General features: G+C 28.7%; 1 protein-coding gene across 1 annotated transcript in view; it reads right to left on the bottom strand.

Moving 5' to 3' along the window:
* Window positions 1-18,641, bottom strand: part of LOC107437138 (relaxin receptor 1) — a 168,682-nt gene that overhangs the window by 10,496 nt on the left and 139,545 nt on the right. Inside the window, exons 3-15 of the mRNA XM_071185761.1 lie at window positions 16,108-16,254; window positions 14,406-14,489; window positions 12,175-12,283; window positions 11,316-11,387; window positions 11,043-11,114; window positions 10,064-10,135; window positions 7,456-7,527; window positions 6,770-6,841; window positions 5,441-5,512; window positions 3,284-3,355; window positions 3,112-3,183; window positions 1,380-1,451; window positions 409-480 (exon numbers count right to left, since the gene is read on the bottom strand). Coding sequence (XP_071041862.1) covers window positions 409-480; window positions 1,380-1,451; window positions 3,112-3,183; window positions 3,284-3,355; window positions 5,441-5,512; window positions 6,770-6,841; window positions 7,456-7,527; window positions 10,064-10,135; window positions 11,043-11,114; window positions 11,316-11,387; window positions 12,175-12,283; window positions 14,406-14,489; window positions 16,108-16,254 — 1,060 coding nt within the window. The remainder of the gene's footprint in view (window positions 1-408; window positions 481-1,379; window positions 1,452-3,111; window positions 3,184-3,283; window positions 3,356-5,440; window positions 5,513-6,769; window positions 6,842-7,455; window positions 7,528-10,063; window positions 10,136-11,042; window positions 11,115-11,315; window positions 11,388-12,174; window positions 12,284-14,405; window positions 14,490-16,107; window positions 16,255-18,641) is intronic.

Raw genomic sequence — 18,641 nt, 5'->3', positions numbered from 1 at the left:
AGCAAATACTAGCTCATTTTATTTCATATTTGAAACTAAAATTGGACATCTCGCGTGTTTTTTGTTTTGTTTTATGTCTAATTGTGACAATAACGAATAATTAAAATGTAATGAATGTACTTTACTGCTTCACAATTGTTCGATATTTTAATCACAGTTTTGCTCTTGAATCTTTTCTGGGTCGTATTCTTCATCTAAATAAATTGTTGAGCAAAAAATTTACAAATACAATAATTTGTAAATACATCTATGCAATAATTTATGATCATTTCGCTAACTAAAAAAATAAAAACAAAAAAATTAGTTCATAATCTCAAACAATTCATTCAGTTTAAAATGAAAATAAGAAAAATGCTTTTTTTATTCACGATTGGGGGTTGAATAGTTGGAATAATTAGTTCTTCTTACATGTAATCTAAAGAAGTCAATGGTTCAAATACCGTCCTTGTGATTCTTTTCAATTCATTTCTTTTAAAGTCTCTAAAATAAAATAAAATAAAACAACTGAATTAGAATAAAATATTTATATTCATTAATGTATTTATAATAAACATATTTTTGTTTATTAAATACATATGCAGAATTCTCATGTTGAAATAAGTGTTTTCATATTAAATAATAACTATTTTTTACATTTGTATGCACTCGGCAATCACGTGACATGACTTTTTTTAACGGAAGTTGAAGAAGATTCTTGAAATCAATATTTTATATATTTTTTATTTTTAAACAAAATGAGGTGAATTACGTAGAAAATTAGCGAAACGGGGAATTGTTTTAATCTTTGCGTTACGCAAATGCTTATTAGTTCCATCAGAAAGTCCTCTACGAAGGCTATTTCAAATCTATGTTTGAAACAGGAGTTGTTTTCTGGGTTGGGTTCAAAATTGCAAAGCTATGAATTGAACATCGATATCTGTAAATCCAAAAATTGGATGGCTGTTAAAAGTCTGTAATGCTAATTCACGTAAGAAATAAATTAAAATATTTCTTATATGGATAAATTTTATTTGTAGATTTCAGTGATGACGGCTTTCTCCTTCTAGAATGCCCTGTCCAGAATGGAGCGAAATACTTTTTAAGATACATTAAATCAAGAAAAAAGTATCTTTATGACTAACTGCATGAGGTTTTCATCGCCATGCCATGTACACATACGCTCTTACAAAAGCAACTACAACTGGCAGTTAGATCATATATTTATTCTCTTAATATAAAAGGAAATTTGGAGGTAGAAAAAATGACCACCGTAGCCAAATGGTCGGAGAACTGAAACTTTCAAATTAAATAACTGTTTGAATTACTTAGAAATAACAATTGTCTATTTCTAAATCATCATGAATTTAAGAGGCTAAAAATAAGGTATTACAGAAACTTACATTGATTCTAAACTGATCAACCCATTGAAAGTGTCCGGATCTATGTGCTTGATGTGATTTCCTTGTACGTCTCTAGAAGTAAAACAAAAGCAAATACAATATATAATTAGCTATAAATTTTCGAGTTAGTGAATGGTTAGATTAAAGAATTTTTACTATGAATAAACTTTTCGAGCGATGATTTAAACTTTTAAAAAGAATTCCAAAATTTAAAAGATGGAGTATAATTTAGAGACAACCGATGTGCTTGCCAAGAATGCCTGTGATCTTCCTACGGACTGTTTGAACCGTATTACTCCCACTGAGATCCACTCCCCGGGAAAACATCGTTTGCTTCCAGTGTGGCGCCATATTCCATCCCATCAGTGGTATGCTGGCAACCGCTCTGGTCTATCATTAACATGCTGCGGCCCTCGGCCTTTCCAATCGACCATGGCCAGATTTTGTAGTGGAGATCTTAAGTGTTTGAGGTTTCAAAATGGGTTGAAGACTTTCCAACCTTGTTCCTGCTCACAACTTGCTAGTCCTGATTACTTTCTTCTTTGCCTTGGCGCTTCTTCTTAGCAGCTGCTGGTTGATCGGGACTTTCTGCAGATATAAGGGGAACTGACGCGACGGGGCCTTCTGGACCTGGTCTAGGCTTTTCTTCTACAGGGGGGTACGTAACAACAACAACACAATTTAGAGAAAACTACTTATGGAGAATTAGCAACGATTTAAGTAGTTCAGTAATAAAAATTCAGAACAAATTTCGCGTAATTGTTGTACATCAAGAAAAAATTATACTGAATAACTTTTGACTTTTCGAGATCGTATAATTTATTAAAGGAAAATAATAAAATGCTAAATTGATTGATTTTAAGTTCACTAAAAATGCGTCACGAGACACAAGGATATGAATAACAGTTTAAAAATATAACTTTTTGTTTAAACCTAGTTCTGTTTTCATAGGGATTACCATACCAAATTAGTCTTAATTGTGTATCGATGTGTTCGTGGTTAGAGATTTTCACACTGAATCTTTCTGAGCACTATAAGTTTCTATTTGTAAGTAAAATAACTTTAGTTTTACAAGTTGAGAAAAATATCATTAGGCCTAAACTATTATTTTATCGATCACGGTGTGGCATAAAAATGATTCGATAATTACATCGTCAAAATAATTAGATAAGTGATTAACGCAACTTCTAGCCGATGGCATCGGAGAAGTTGCTCAGAAAACTTCCCCTTCTAAACAAAATTAAATTATCCAATTACAAAATCCAATTAAAAAGAATATATAAAAGCAAATAAAAAAAGAACAGAGAGATAAGATTGATGAAGAATTTTTTTTTCTCTGTTAAAAAAAATATATATCTAGAATTTAGAAATTACTAATAAATTATTTAAAACTTTCGATACGCAAAGATTATAAATAAAATAGGAATTACAAAAACATTTAAACAAAATGTAAATAAATAAAAAGAAATAGAGTAAAAATGTAGGTATTATTAATCAAAAGGATAAAATTAGAAGTAAATAAAAAAAAGTAAAAACGTAGAAGCAAAAAAATGAACAAATTAAAAGTTTAGATAAAGTGAATGAATTAAATCTGTAAAATTTAGATGTTAAAGTAAAATTAAATGTAAATAAAAAATAATGCAAAAATGAATAAAAAAAACTTAATTTAAAAAAAAAATAACTTACTAAATAACTAAACTAACTTACTAAATAACTAAAAAATAAAACTTACAACTTATAAAGTGTGCTCATGTTTCCAAAAGACGTTGAATGAAGAGCAGATATTTTGTTTTCAGAGATTGCCCTGTGAAAAAAAATATTCATTTAAAAAAGAAGGAATATTTGAAATAATGAAATCAAATAGTGGCATAGAGAAATGATTTTTATTTTTTTACATTACTTACAAAGTTTTTAAGCTTTTTAGACCAACCCAGTAGCTCATATGCACATATGTTAACTGGTTCCAAGACAGATATCTGGAAAAAAATTAATTTTAGAATGCTTATTTCAAAACAATTCAGATTTAATTTTAAATACACAATCTTGTATCACTTTGTGTAAAAGAAAGATTAGCAGATAAGTTTTACTATGTGTCCCAAAATTTCCGCAAGAAGTAATTTTAATAGAAAACATATGTTTTAAATTTATATTTGAACAGTACGCAAAAAAATAAGTAAATAAAGATTGAAAACGGAAAGCCTGGAATAACTTTCAATGTAATGATCGGAATTTAACTACTAAGATTCAATCTTAATAGTTCACAGAATTTATCTGATATATACCTTTTTTTTTAATGGGATTAGATTCTTGATCCTCGAAATATAGCAAACAGCTGCAATTTTTGAAATAATAAGGTTCCAATTGTTAAGAAAACAGATGGGTAAAAATTAAGAACCTTTTAATGTTAATTTAACTTTTTGCATATTTCGCCATATTTCGTGAACATTTTAAGAGGATCGAACAAGTTTTACACACAATTATAAAATTCGTTTATCAAAATAAAATAATACGCAAAAAAACGATGCCCAATAATTACTTATCATTTATTATTATTTTAATTTATAATAGTGGAACAAAATTTGAATTGTAAGGTAAGGAATACAAATTTTTATATAATTTTAAGGAATATGATTTTATATGGCAATATACATCATTTAAGCGCAATCGGTCAAATAGTTTCTGTGATATAAATTTTTTTTAACTCCTATTACTTAAACAATGTTAAAGCTAAAATTATTATTAAGAATTTATTTAAAATTTGATTTTACTAGAACCATTCGGAAAATGTCCTGAGGAGAGTAATATGATCTATTAATGACGGCAAATAGAGAATTAGGTCGAACCTAGAAATTGAGCAAATGATAAATGGAAAAAATATTGTTATCAAAATTCAGTGCTTCTCATGGCTTGGACAAAGGAGAGACAATGATTGCGGCTTGAAAAAGATCATCAACTGGACACCTATGGGAATCAGGCTCAATGGCCACCCAAGGAAAAGGTGGAAGGACGACATTATTAAAGACTTAAAAATAATGAAGATGGCGGGAGTAGTGAAAACAGAGAGCTGTATGGATTAGAAATGTGGAACAAGCTCACCAAGGGCTGTAGAGCTATAGAAGAAGGAGAAGAATAACCATTCTGCCATTTTCGTTCAAATTTTTTGTTTTGACGTTTGAAATCGCATAACTTAAAACTCAAAATTTTCGATCATTATTACTGAAAATGAAAAAATAAAAAATTATTATTAAAAATATTTTTCGCACAGTAATAGTAAAAGTTCTTGAGATATGGCGAAAGATGCAAAAAGTGAAATTAACATTAAGGGGTCCAAACTTTCGATCGCTCACCTGCCTAAGTTTTAGAAACCCTATTTCAGAACGCGGCTACCATCAAGTTTTTGAGTATTAGGAATCCAAATTCGTCGGGAAAAAAAGATATGTTTACACAGTAAAAGAACTTTTTGGTGTCTGGTTTCGAAACGTAAAATTTCATCGGCACTAATTAATTAATTTATTAAGGATTGTGCTGCAATCCTTAAGACTGCGTTTTAGTACGTGAAAATCCAAACTTTAGATTAAAAGTTACCCAGGGTGTCCTTTCTTTTCGTGCACTGTTCAATTTTAATGATGATTATAAACTATAAAGTATGGAGAAATATATGGAATATCATATTACGTAAATGATATCCATGTTTTAAATTGACAATTAGCATTTTCAATCAAAATTTTAGGTATCAATTGCATAAATGTAGTTAAATTTCATTGAGTCAGCGCTCAGTTTCTTCTTTCAAGGCGTGGGTGGCTTGTGATTTTGTTCTCATGTATCTTAGATTTAGGAATTTTGTGCAAAAAACGAGTGTTCTGGATGAGTTGGTTTAGATAAATTGAGTGGTTTAGACGGGAACTTGTGATAAACAAACCGAAACATTGCCTAATTAAGAAATGTCTAAAAATGTTTATAAACTGTTCAACAAATGGTGCCATTTTCAAATCTGCTTGAATTTTGGGACAGCCCTAATTTGTAAAAAAAAATCATAATAAAGGCTAGTTAAAAATACTTACAACATTTCTAAATTTGAAAGTTTCTGAAACACTGATTTTGTAATACCTGTGAGCTGATTGTGATCCAAAAACCTAAAAGATATTTTTAATAAAGAGGCAAATGAATTATATTTATTTTAAAGTAAACTGCAAACAAATCATCGCTAAAGCTAAAAATAATTCACAAAAAACGCTATTAACAGTCAAGACAAAATTTTAAAGAAATTTCCCTCACATATTAACAAGAGAAAAACAATCATATTCTTCAAAACATTACTCTGCAAAAGTTTTATACGTGATTTGTTAGCATTTTATTATAACAACACACTGCGATAACTTTTACGAAAAATGAATGGCTAAAAAAGGAAGAGAGATAATATTTTTTGAATGGCAGTTGCAATATTCTGAAAATTAGCAAAGTTATGATCCTGGAAATATTGAATTTTTTATTGCAAGAAGAAAATTCATTAAGAAAAGCGCACTCATTATTTTTTAATATTCAAGATTTTCAATGAATTGTAATATTTGGTAGCATAAACATTCTGTTAAAATTTCTTTTTGGGATAATCTTTTTTTTAAATCTAGCGAAATTAAGGCAAACTTTGTAAAAGTTTGATAATTTACATTTGTTCGCTAATTTCGATATTATGCTTTTGATTTCGACTATGCATTCTTACGACTTTGCAATACAAAAGGATTTAAAAAAGGATTTTTGAGAGAATATACTAACCCACATTTGCCTTACTGATGTAGAGAAAAACAATATAAACTTCCTCTCGAGACTCTAACACAATATCTGCTGTTATTGAATGCGTTTTTGAAACATCCCTGTGTCATTTTTAAGTGGAAATCAACATATGAATCATACCCCAGCCCTCCCTAGGACGTGAACCACCATTTATTTAATTTATTCAACATTAAGTGTATGTTCAAAATCTTTCGAAACCATTAGCATTAGATTTTACCCTAGTATAATTAGTGCAAAATAATTATTCTTCAACAAAAACTTAAAGTTATGTAACAAAAACTACATAAAAACAAAATTATAACAATATTGTACTTATTTTTATAAAGTTTCGCTTAGATTTTGTGACCGCGCATTCGCCTACTATTAGTCTTGATTGTAGTATTAGCATTCATTAATTAACACATAAGTATAGAAAATGTTCAAGTAAACAAAAGAATATATCGCTTGAAAAAGTTGCAGTTATCTATAAAACTTCGTATAGTTATATTTTTGAATACTTCAGTGATGATCATTATAAAACACATCAATCGAAAATATTAAATTCAAAAGAACATTTTAAAAGAACATTAAGCATAAAAATCATTGCCAAAAAAGAAACTTACAATATTTTTAAATTGACTAGACTATCAAATACACCGGATGGGAGATCCTTTAAGAAACAGTGCCGGAGATCCCTGTAAAAAAATAAATGAATTTTAAAAATAAATATTTATACCTTCAGAAAATGTTTGCGTTTTGTAAAGTTTACAAACAATTTAGCATAATTTTTTCATTAATCTTTGTTGCATATACTACGCTAGAAAAAATGTGAAATTTCAAGATTTTATATTTACAAGTTTGTGTGCTTTTTTAAGTTTACAAACTTGTTCTTTGAATTTTGCAATTTGTGACAGACGGAAATTTTTTTTCTACCTCTGTCTATTGAGTGTACCAAAATTTATTTGATATTTGAGAAATCAATTAAATAAAAACTGGAGAAGATAAAAATTTATTGTTTGCTACTTTCATAAGAGGCGGGATGGAGTCCCATGGAGATTCTACTACACATTTTTTTTACAATTTTACAATTAGTTAAAGTTCTTGAACAATGACACAGATGGCAATACAACAAAAACTCACAAAATTCTCTACAATGAGATCATGCTAAAATAATTTAATTCCGATGGCAGGTAAAAATAGTTGTCATCAGTAGTGCCATAAGCCAAACAGTCATTTTTTGTTAGTGAATATTGATTGAAGTAAAATTATTGAAATTTATAAAAAATGTTACAAATAATAAAATTCTCACAATGTTTCCAAATTCTGTAATCCTTTAAAAGCTCCCTCTGATAACACTGTGATAGGATTATAAGACAAATCCCTAAAAAGAAAAATGTGTTTTAAAATTATTAACGATTAAAATCACAGAGAACTATTACTAGTTCATTTTTTTATTTATTGCTAAAGATAGTTAAAACATTGTAAAACAGACATTTGCCAGAAAATAACAAAGAAAATAATATGCAATTGATAACATTAATTGAACTTTTAACGAAAATAAACGGAAATCAGAATATGCATGCTACAGGTTACAGTAATTAAATCCTGGTAACCTGAGTTGTCAATGAAAAATTCTGTTGATTAGAAGTTTTGTCTTTACAAAATAATCATAATATTTTATTTCACAAGTAAACTTAAGTCAGCCATTCTAATTATCTTTTTTAATCTTCGACATTCGCTCATTCAAATATCACGCATTATAAGATTAAACGATTTCTATTTAGATTAATCCAACACAAAACTAATAATAGTATCTCCACCACATTATATTACAAATATTTTTTGCGTTTCTTAAGTACCATTTGGAGTACTATGCACATCTAACATATTTACTTTATTTTTGTTTAACGCAAGTTAAGTTCTGTATTTTTAAACAAGTTTGACTCCATTTAAAAAAATAATCCCTCTTTATTAACGTAATTTTCCTCATGAAATTGCATTTCGAAAAATATCATCAATAATCGGTGATTTTAATTGGATCTGAGCTTCATTGTCTCAATAAACTCTCAAATACCACAAGTCAACTTTTATGTTAATTCTGTTCAAATATTACCAATACCAGGGTTACATAACAGTAGTACTTAAGAAATTAAAAAGATGTTTGCAAATATAAAGGAAGTAAATCTATTTTAAAATTCCGCTAATCACCTTATTATTTTGTCAGTTCAAAAGAGAAAAACACAGATTTAAATCTCGGATATTCAGACTTTAATTCAAAAGTAAGAGCTAAGAAAGTAACATTAACAAACTTTATGTTCCTTAGATATACCATATTAAGGCTCAAGATATTTTTATAATAAATAATTTGTTTACACTATTTGAATAAATAAAGATGGTTATAGTTTCAGTTCTTGATAGTTTTGTTTGTATTTTATTTGTATTTCAATATTATCTAACAGAACCTGAAAAGTCAGGTATCCTTTTATCATATCAGGTATTCTTAAGACTTGTAAGTGATGGTATCTCTAAATGCACATACTTTTATAAATACCATCCTATAAAATATTTGCAGACTCTTAGACAAAAAGTAAATAATAAATTGCACTTTCCAAAAGGTTTTAAAAGTAATATTCAAGGAATATGAAAATATACAGGGTGTTTATTAAGTCCCGGACCCATTTTGATGTTTAATAACTCATAAAATAATAAAGATATATTAAAATTAATAACATAAATGGTTAGATAGACTCAAAAAGTTTCATGACCCTTGTCAATGAACTTCCACGTGTGTCCCCTTCGTCGCGCGGAGAATATCAAGTCGATAGTCAATTTCACGCCAGGTAACGGCAAGAGGCTACTGTGGTTGTAATTCTGGCATTTCATGTTTCTGGCATTGTTAATCGCCATAATGTGCGCATATGGGGATCTGAAAACCCCCATGAATACCGTGAGACACAAAGGGATTCCCCAAAGGTTAATGTGTGGTGTGGACTAATGCACGACCGAGTCATTGGGCCTTTATATTTTACAGAAAAGACAGTCTCATCAGTCGTATACTTAGACATGTTGGAAAACTTCGTATTTCCACAACTAGAAGAGCTTCAACCGCATGTCTTTTTGCAACAAGATGTTGCACCACCTCATTGGGGTATCATCGTTCATAGTTCTTTGAATGACTATTTTCCAGAAAGATGGATTGGGCGAGGAGGTCCATTCCTTGGCCACCCAGATCACCTGATATACTGCCGCTGGACTTTTTTCTTTGGGGATTTGTAAAGGACAATGTTTACAGGAGGATCGTGTCGAACGTTGATGACCTAAAAGCCAGAATTACAACCGCAATAGCCTCTGTGGATGCCGACATGTTTGCCGCTACCTGGCATGAAATTGACTATTAACTTGATATTCTCCGTGCGACGAAGGAAAGTTCATTGACAAGGGTCATGAAACTTCTTGAGTCTATCTAACTATTTATGATTTTAATTTTAATCTATCTTTATTATTTTATGAGTCATTAAACATCAAAATGGGTCCGGGACTTTATAAATACCCTGTATATCATCCGAATATCCTTAATCAATATGGAGGAATGTGCTATTAAAAACGCCAAAATATCAGTTCTGTTTATGGAAGAAAATGAGAGGAAGTGGAAGGTGATTATCGGTTAGTAATCCACCTGATTTCGATGATTTTAATCCCATCTTCAACTCACTAAAATATTATTTTTTGACCTTTAAAAGGCTGATCAATTAACATTCATTATTGACAAGAATTCCAAAATGTGATGATGTAAATATATTCCTGTGTGTCATCCATATTCAAAGAGTGATGCGTTTTAGAAAAATAATTAAATCAACATATAACTGTAGTGTATACATTTAAAGCATTGTAGGAAGTTAAACTTTTATAAAACTTACAAGAAATTAAGCTGCGAATTTGATTCCATAGTTCCTTCACTGATACCATTGATTTCGTTGTTTGTAAGGTATCTAAGCACAATAAAAGATTATTTATATAATATATAAAAGCAAGTAACATAGATTACATCAAAAATTAATTAAAAGTAAACGATAGCATATTATAAACCAAGGAAAATTGCAAATTTATTCATTGTATATGAATATTTGGAGAAATTTGCTTTCGTGGAGAACTCATGATAGAACTAACCCGCAGTTGCGTTATATGAAGAGAAAAACTACGAAAATTTCCCACGGTTAGGGGACTCCAACCCATGATACGTCTACCACTGTGTAATTTAACAACGAAAGTTCTAATATTAGAAAAAACTACACAATTACTGCAATGAAAATTTATAAAACCGTGGTGGCCCAGAGTATAGAGCGCTCGCCTCCTAATGTGGTGACTCAGTTTCGAATTTCAGCGGCGGCTGGTCGGTAAGAATTTTGCATCCAGCTCGCACTAGCCACATTGCTAAAGTAAGACATCCACAGTGGTAGACGGATCATTGGTTTTAATATCCTTGCTGCCAGTTTAAACATAAGAGGTTTTCGTGGTTTTCATATTCATCTAACGCAAATATGGGTTAGTTCCATAAAAAAAGTCCTGTATGAATGATAGTTTCTCTCAATGCTTAATCCAGAAGCTCCTTTGGTTGTGTTCAAAGAGCTGTTGAATTGAACACTGGTTGTCATAAACTCAGAATTGGGTCGACTGTTCAACGCTGGATAGGAAATAAAATGGAAATTTATAACACCGTCTTACACACATTTAAGGGATGTTGTAAAAAAAGGTATTGAATGCTAATAAAATATTCCCAAATGGCTAAAAAAATAATAGATCAAAATAAATAATTGGAAATTAATCAATTTTAGTAAAAATTTTACAATAAATCACTTTTAAATATTTTATTAATAGAGGAAACAATAATGTACTTACAAGTTTTTTAGAGAGGGCAAATTTTTGAATGCATCCTTGTTTATAAGCGTAACCTTTGAGCCTTTCAAGATTCTAAAACAAAATGACACTGTTAACGTTTTTGCTCAAAAATTATTTGTATAAATTATGGTTGTTTTAACACTTCAACGCAGAACTTAATACAATTAATAAAAAAATATCTATAGCACAAATATGATTTTATTCAGTGTTACCAATTTTATTGTTACAACATAATGGAAGAAAATATTAAAAAGTTAAAAAAAAAATACTTACAAAACTTGAATATTTTCATTTCGCTGGAATGATTTTGTATCTAAAATTTGTAAATGGTTTTCCGACAAATCCCTGTGAAAATAGAATATAAAACTAAATTACAATGCGTTTTTTTTAAAAAAAAATAATAATAATAAGAGCTTCACTAAAAATATGATGGTTTTTCTTATGACGTATGATTAATTTTGAGTTATGACTAATTTATATATAATATTGGAAAATATGTTTATTTTATCTCATTAAAGTTTAATGTGATAAAAATAAAATTTAATGAGATACATGAAAAAATAATCCTATAAGATGACAATTTAACGAGAAAAGAAAAATAATACAATTCTAAAATCGTTTTGTAACTAAAAAGTATAACTAAAATACATTTAATAAATTTTTTTACAGTCAAAACTTCATATACATTTATTTCATTTGGTTTAGAACAATTTTCGTAAAAGAAAGTTTAATTTGAGCCGTAAGGGAATTATGGAAGACAAATGAACAAACACAAAAAATTAACCTGGAGTTAAGGTAATTAATTGGTCATAGAATTTAAAACAATTAATGACATTATTTTACTTTTTAGCCTTAATTATTCAAATTAAAAATAAATGCAATTTCTTTCAAATTCTTCAGCGGAAAAAATAGATTTAATAAATTTTTTGCAGTTCAAATTTTATTTACATTTAATTTGTTTCAAAACAATTTTCTTAAATGAAAGTTTAATTCTAAACTTAGAAGAACTTCAAAAAAAGTTTCGGTTTTAAGATTATGTTCTTACTGATTTTTATGCAGGGAACTTAAATTTAATAACTTTTGTTTCAAAATATCTAAATATAAGTGAATAAAAAAGATTTTTATAACTTACACTTCTTGAACATTTTTTGGTAAATCATGAGGAGGTTTAGAGAGGCTTTGATGATCGCAAAATAGCTTGAACTCGGAACATCGGCATCCAAAGGGTATAGAATCTAGTTCTGCAATAAGGAATTTTGATAATTAATAAGAAAGTGGAAGGAGAAATAATCAAACTCACATGTATTTAATGATTTCATGAATTATTTTATTAGATTTTTTAACAGGTTTTTTGATATAGTTAAATTTAATACTACTTTAAAAATCATTCTATATTATATTTAATTATTTCTCGGTGATTTTTGCAGAATTTGAAGATAATTATTAGTGCCACACTTTCAAAATTTTCAACATTTTATAACAGCTTTTCAAAACCTACATCAATGTTTTTTTATGAATGACAAAATGTCATAAATTCATTTGCAAATGCTGTTAAGTCATTAAATGCATTAAAAAATAATCTGCATAGGAAAATTTTTTTCAACTACCATATAATTCTAAATCGGTTAAAAAAATATGTGTATACTCATTCATTTTTAAGTTTAATTGAAAATTGTATTACTTGATAGTTGTAGTAATAAACTAAATAATAAAACACGCAAATATATGAAAAATAATTGGCGAATTTTTTAAGACAGTGAAGTTTCACAAATCACTGCCTACAGCTTGTTGCATATATTTTAACAATTTTATACAAATTAAAAAAGAGTGAATTTATCAAAAAGGAATAATTCTTTCCAGCTTTATACCGAAAGGCTTGTGCTAAATCATTCCAATTAGCTCAATATGTGAAAAATTCCATGGAGACAACAGAACCTTAGCAAAATAGACATCTTAGCGTTACATTTCAGACATTCAATAACTTTGAAAAAATTTTGCGTATTACGGAAATCCTTAGCATTAAATTGGTCTAGTATCGATGACTGAAGTAAACTATTTTAATTGTTGCAGATCAGTTGACTCTTTTCATGATACATAGATGGAGCTACTTGTGCACTATCCCTTGATTTTTCTCCATAGCCTTTTTCTTTTGTGACTAAACATTTCACGCACTCACGCATTCTCTATTTATTTATTAAAAATTTTCATAATAAATTTGCATTATACATTGCATTATAAATTTGCATTGTACATTGCACTATAAATTTGTACGTTTTCAAAAATAAACAGAACTCTTACTCCCTCAGTAAAATTGGTTCAACTTTGAACCATAAGAAAAACTAGTTTTTTTTCGCCTGACTGAACTGTACTCAACCATTTTGTTATGAGCCTGCTTTTAGCATCATTGTCAAATAAATTGGTACATTGAATACGTAAATACGTTGATGATAATAATTCGCAATTTTTTCCCCTTGCTCAGGTAATAGTTTAATGATTCATAATTTCAATAATATTTTGATTAAACAACCTCGAAAAGCGACTTTATAAAAAGGTTTTTTAGGAGAACTATTCAATCAGTCTGTCTCTTTAGTCATTGCGAAAAATATAATTGTCCTCCAATTAATTATCTTCTTAATCGTTTTAATTTTAAAAATATGTGAAATCTGTCCATCATCTGCAAATTAGCTCGAAACGCATCATTCAAGTAAGTTAGTAGTGCACGGAGAAAGAAAATTTCGGTAATACTGCATAGTAACGACTTTTCTAGTATAAAAACCATAATTCTGGTTAATTAAACCAAAATATAATGGAAGAATTACCATTCACTTCCATTTATATAGTAACAGTATATTGAAAACTCTGGTCTTAATTACATTCTTTTTGTAACTCATTTAGTAAAACAATACAAAATTGAAAAAAGTTTAACAGAAATGTATTTTCATGAATGCTCTATATCATGATAGAATTACTAAATTTCACCACATTCACCGAACTTTATCACCTATTATAAACGATAGTTTATTATTAATTTTATCCCATCTTTGTGTTCCCATTATCTTTGTGTTCCCATACAGCCAAAAACACGATAAATTTTATCATATTCTGGTAGCTTCGATCATACTTTTTTTCTCAGCTTGTTAATTTAGTTAATTAAATTAAATTGTTGCTAACAGTATAAAATCAGCAATAATGTTCTTAATGACATTAATTACATTAGATAACCATTTTATTTATAATACTTATAGAATTTATTAATTTAATCTTTTCTTTAATGAGGAAGCTTTTGAATAAGTGAGAACGTTTATAATTTGCGAAGGTTTGAAATAAGACTCTTAATAATGGATAATTACTTAGTTTACTTACCACAACCTTGAACTTTTTTTTCTCGGTCTTCGTCTGGTCGTTTTCGAAACAGATTGTTATAGTAATTAATTTTCATGAAATCCTCTGGAAAAATAGAAAATAGTTTGTCTAATAAATGCGGGGAAAATTTTTAATAATTTAGCAAATAAAAAATACATTTTATTAAAATTAATTAGGAGATGCTTCAAATTAAAGGGAGAAGAAGAAAGTTTCTTCAGAAAATTCTATAATTGAAACTTTGTCAGCAACTAAATTGCCTATTGATTGATGAATATTTTTAAACTCCTTTAATGTTTTATAGATAAAAATTGAAAACAATAATAATTGAAATAAGAAAACTTCATATTATAAATTGAAAACTAATTATCACATAATATAAATATTCATAATGGCGAATTTAAGGAAATTAGGGTGAATTTTGAATCCTGACGAAGACTTACACCGTCGTGGACGATGATTCTTAACAGAAGTTGCAAAATACATTTTTTTTCTTAAATTCTCTCTCTCTCTCTCTCTCTCTCTCTCTCTCTCTCTCTCTCTCTTTACGCAAGTTTTCTTATGTCTCTATATTGTAGTAGATTATATTGATGCTATGTAAATAAAGTTGTGCTAATAACTTTTTACAAGCAATAAGCATTTTAAACATATTTGAGATGTTTAATGTTTTTAGACATTTCAGAAATTTAAATGTTTAATTTGTATAGATGGTTAGAAACATCCAACATTGCAAAGTAATTATTTTTTAAACTCGATAGTCTTTATTGGTTTTCTTCTTTCTCATTTTGAAAAATTATATCAGAATTTTACTAAATAAAATAAAATTACTAAATTTTCATCATAGAAAACTGATGACATTTTTTCAATTTTATATTTCTTTTTTGTTGTTAAAATTTGATATTATTTTACAAGACACTATGTTGAACATATGGGAAATTCTTTTCTCTAAACCCTAAAATGTCTTCTTTTTGGCATGATTTTTTTTAAAAAAAATCTGTAAAAATGGTATTGGAAGAAGAGGTTACTCATCAGACAAAAACAATTAGTCACCCCTCAAGAGATTTATCTCGGAGGTTGGTCTACAATGTTTTGGAGGAGTTTTTCTTATTATGTGTTGGCTCTTCTATCTGAGGTACCACTAAAATTAAACCTGCATTTTTATTTTAACATTATAGATTATCTGGCGTTGTCCATGTTGTCTATTTTGAGTCAACATCCTTATGATGATATATTTATTTCTTAAGAGGCAGAAAAGTTATCGGATTCTAAATATATGTGACTGGTTTTACAAACACTCAAACATTTCACTATGTCCCAATTAATTTGAAAAACTACCTAACTTTAATTGGTTAGGAACTCTATGATGTATGTTCGAACAGTGAGTAAAAAGCTGAAATCAACATCCTTACAATTCTGTAGATTCGGGGTTTCAAATCCCTTCTAGACAAGCTTGAACTGGACGAGATGTACCCACAAAACTTTGTGAACTCATTTCTTAATCATCTCCTAATCAAGTTCAGAACGACAATTATGTGATAATTATGATTCTTATGATTTCTTTAGAATGGTCTTATTTTTAGCTGATAGTCTTATTTAGCAGTTATTGTTTGTACAAAAATTTATTTCTTAATGCTTGTGAAAGTATGCTTAAATTTGAAGAAAAAAACATGTTCAACAAAAGAAAAAAAATATGTTCACTCCTCACCACATCCCATCTCGTCAGAGCCGTCATCACAATCTTTATGACCATCACAGTTCTTTCGCTGCTCCACACATGTGTCACTGTTGTTGCAAGGAAACTGACCAGGAGGACAATGGGTATCTAAGTCTTGTACGTTAGAAGAGGTATCCACTGCAAAACAGAAGAAATTATCAAGCTATAATGCATAAAATTATTAGTTATAGATATTTAATCATTTGCCCAACATGAGCAATTTATAGAATTATTATTTTCAATCTTCATGACACAAGGGTTTTGATTTCAAGAATTTTTAAAATACTCCAAACTGAAGATATAAGCTATAAATTTTTTGTCGTGTTATTAAAACAGAACCGTCATTTATTAAAATAAAACAAAAGTGCTAGCATTGACAGAGTTGACAGAGAGACAACATATCAGAGTTGAATTTTGAGCCATCAAAGTTATACCTTAACGTTTTACAAGCTCGGATATATTTCTTGAATTTTTAGCAATCTTCCCCTTTATTATCTAGTTATTGAATAAATAATTTTGATCTTTATGACACAAGGATTTCAAATTCATGAATTTTTAATTACCCAAATTGAAACAGGACTGGAGATTGAAGTTTTTGTTTTATTATTATACAATCAGCCACAAAAACAAAACAAAATGAGTGTTAGTACAGCTAGTGATAATATCAGATCGGCTCCATCAGGTATCAGAATTATTCCTGATAGGTTTTACAAGTTCAGATATAATTATTGAATTCTCAATTATCTAGAAAATTCTTTATTTAATGAATGAATAATTGAAATATTTATGACACAAAGATTTTTCACTTTAAATAATTTTAAAACTGTTTTCATTACCCAAAATATACCTCAGTTATCAATAATTTTGCTGCTTACAGCCATTTTTACGCCTGCTAACTGTTTGATAGAAGAAACATAAAAAAAGGTTACAATATAAATTAATTATTCATTTTTTTCACCTTTCGCTTACGTCTGGTATAACAGTTGGACCAGAATTGTGGGTTTCATTATGCTCAGCGCAGTAAGCAAAGGGTTAAATGAAATAGTGAATTGTTAAAAACTAGAAAAAATATGATATTAGCTGCATTTTACTTGTTTTTGTAAAAAAATATAGTTTATCATGTTTTAAATATGGTATTTTACCCTACTTAACAATATTACCCTACGATTTGCAATTATCCTAGATTGATTTATTTTTTAGGATGCTTGCTTAAAATTTGTAATAGGAAAAAAGCTTTTTGAAAAAAAAATCACATTCTGTGCAAATTTTTTTCAAATGCTTTAACACTTACTTTTATACAATATAATTGTTTTCATGAAGAATCAATGAAAATGTCATAGAAAATTGTGCATTACTGAATACTGTTAAAACCTTCAATGAACATATTTACTAAAGAGAATTAAAAATAAAATCTATAATAATAAATTATATTCGTTTATAGAAGTTTTATTTCAAAATTATTATGTTGCAACCATATATTTGGCAATACGCGTATGTAAAACTTTACTTTTCAAATTTACTATTACCAATTTACTTATAAATTTTATGTTACGATTTATATCATTCAAATTAATACAATGTACTGTAACTGCCTTAAGTTTAGTGATAAGGTTTTGGAACTCTATGTTCGTTTTCTTAGGTGTGCAATTGGTTCTCACTTCATTTTAATAGATACAAAGTGGATTTTATCATTGAATAAAGCTCAGAAAGGTGGATTTTATCATGGAATTTTCAGGAATATGTAGATATTAATCGGCTGAATTGGCCAGTCAAATCTCCAAACCACAAATCTCAAATCTTTACTAATCTGGAGAGCTCAGTGGCAACTGAAAAACCTTACCATCTATCATTAAGAATCAAATAACAACATTGGAATCAATTGTCCCGGAAACACCAAAACTGCCTTATTTCTAAATAGAATTCACGGCTTAAAACTTTTCTATTTTATAATCGTCGTTGAACAGCCGACGAATTTTATGGGTTTACGACTACTAATAATAACAAGCTTAACCCCGTCCCGCCCCCGTTATGGGGCATCCGGGAACACTCCGAAAGTTCGAAGTGAGCGCAACAGTTCAATTACATAAGCAAACATAATCGAAATTTTCAAATTAGAGTTTTGACAAATAGGTAGAATATTAAGTATGAAATCCAGAAAACAGTGCTACTTAAAAGTAAACTAAATGCAAACAAACATTACAAAGAAAATAAACAGTAACAACTAGAAGAGATATTGATATTGCATCTTCAGTAGGGATGCAAAGTTAATAAAAGGAAACAATTTCACATGGAAAATATAGAATGTTCGTAACTCAGAATATAATTACAGCTGGCACAACAGTACTGAAGGTATCAAATTCCAGGAATTTTTTTTAAAAATTTTTTTACGACTACTAATTTTCAACTCCGTAGCCTTGTAATTTTGAACCCAATCTAGAAGACAAGGAAACTTCTGGATCGAGTATTGGGAGAAATTTGCCTTCCTGGAGAACTTTTTGATGGATTTTCGTCACAAGGAGAGGAAG

Source organism: Parasteatoda tepidariorum, chromosome 1 (assembly GCF_043381705.1).
Source record: "Parasteatoda tepidariorum isolate YZ-2023 chromosome 1, CAS_Ptep_4.0, whole genome shotgun sequence".
Classification (NCBI taxonomy): domain Eukaryota; kingdom Metazoa; phylum Arthropoda; class Arachnida; order Araneae; family Theridiidae; genus Parasteatoda; species Parasteatoda tepidariorum.
The sequence above is the reverse complement of the archived record's forward strand: the minus strand, read 5'-3'. Positions and strand labels throughout refer to the sequence as shown.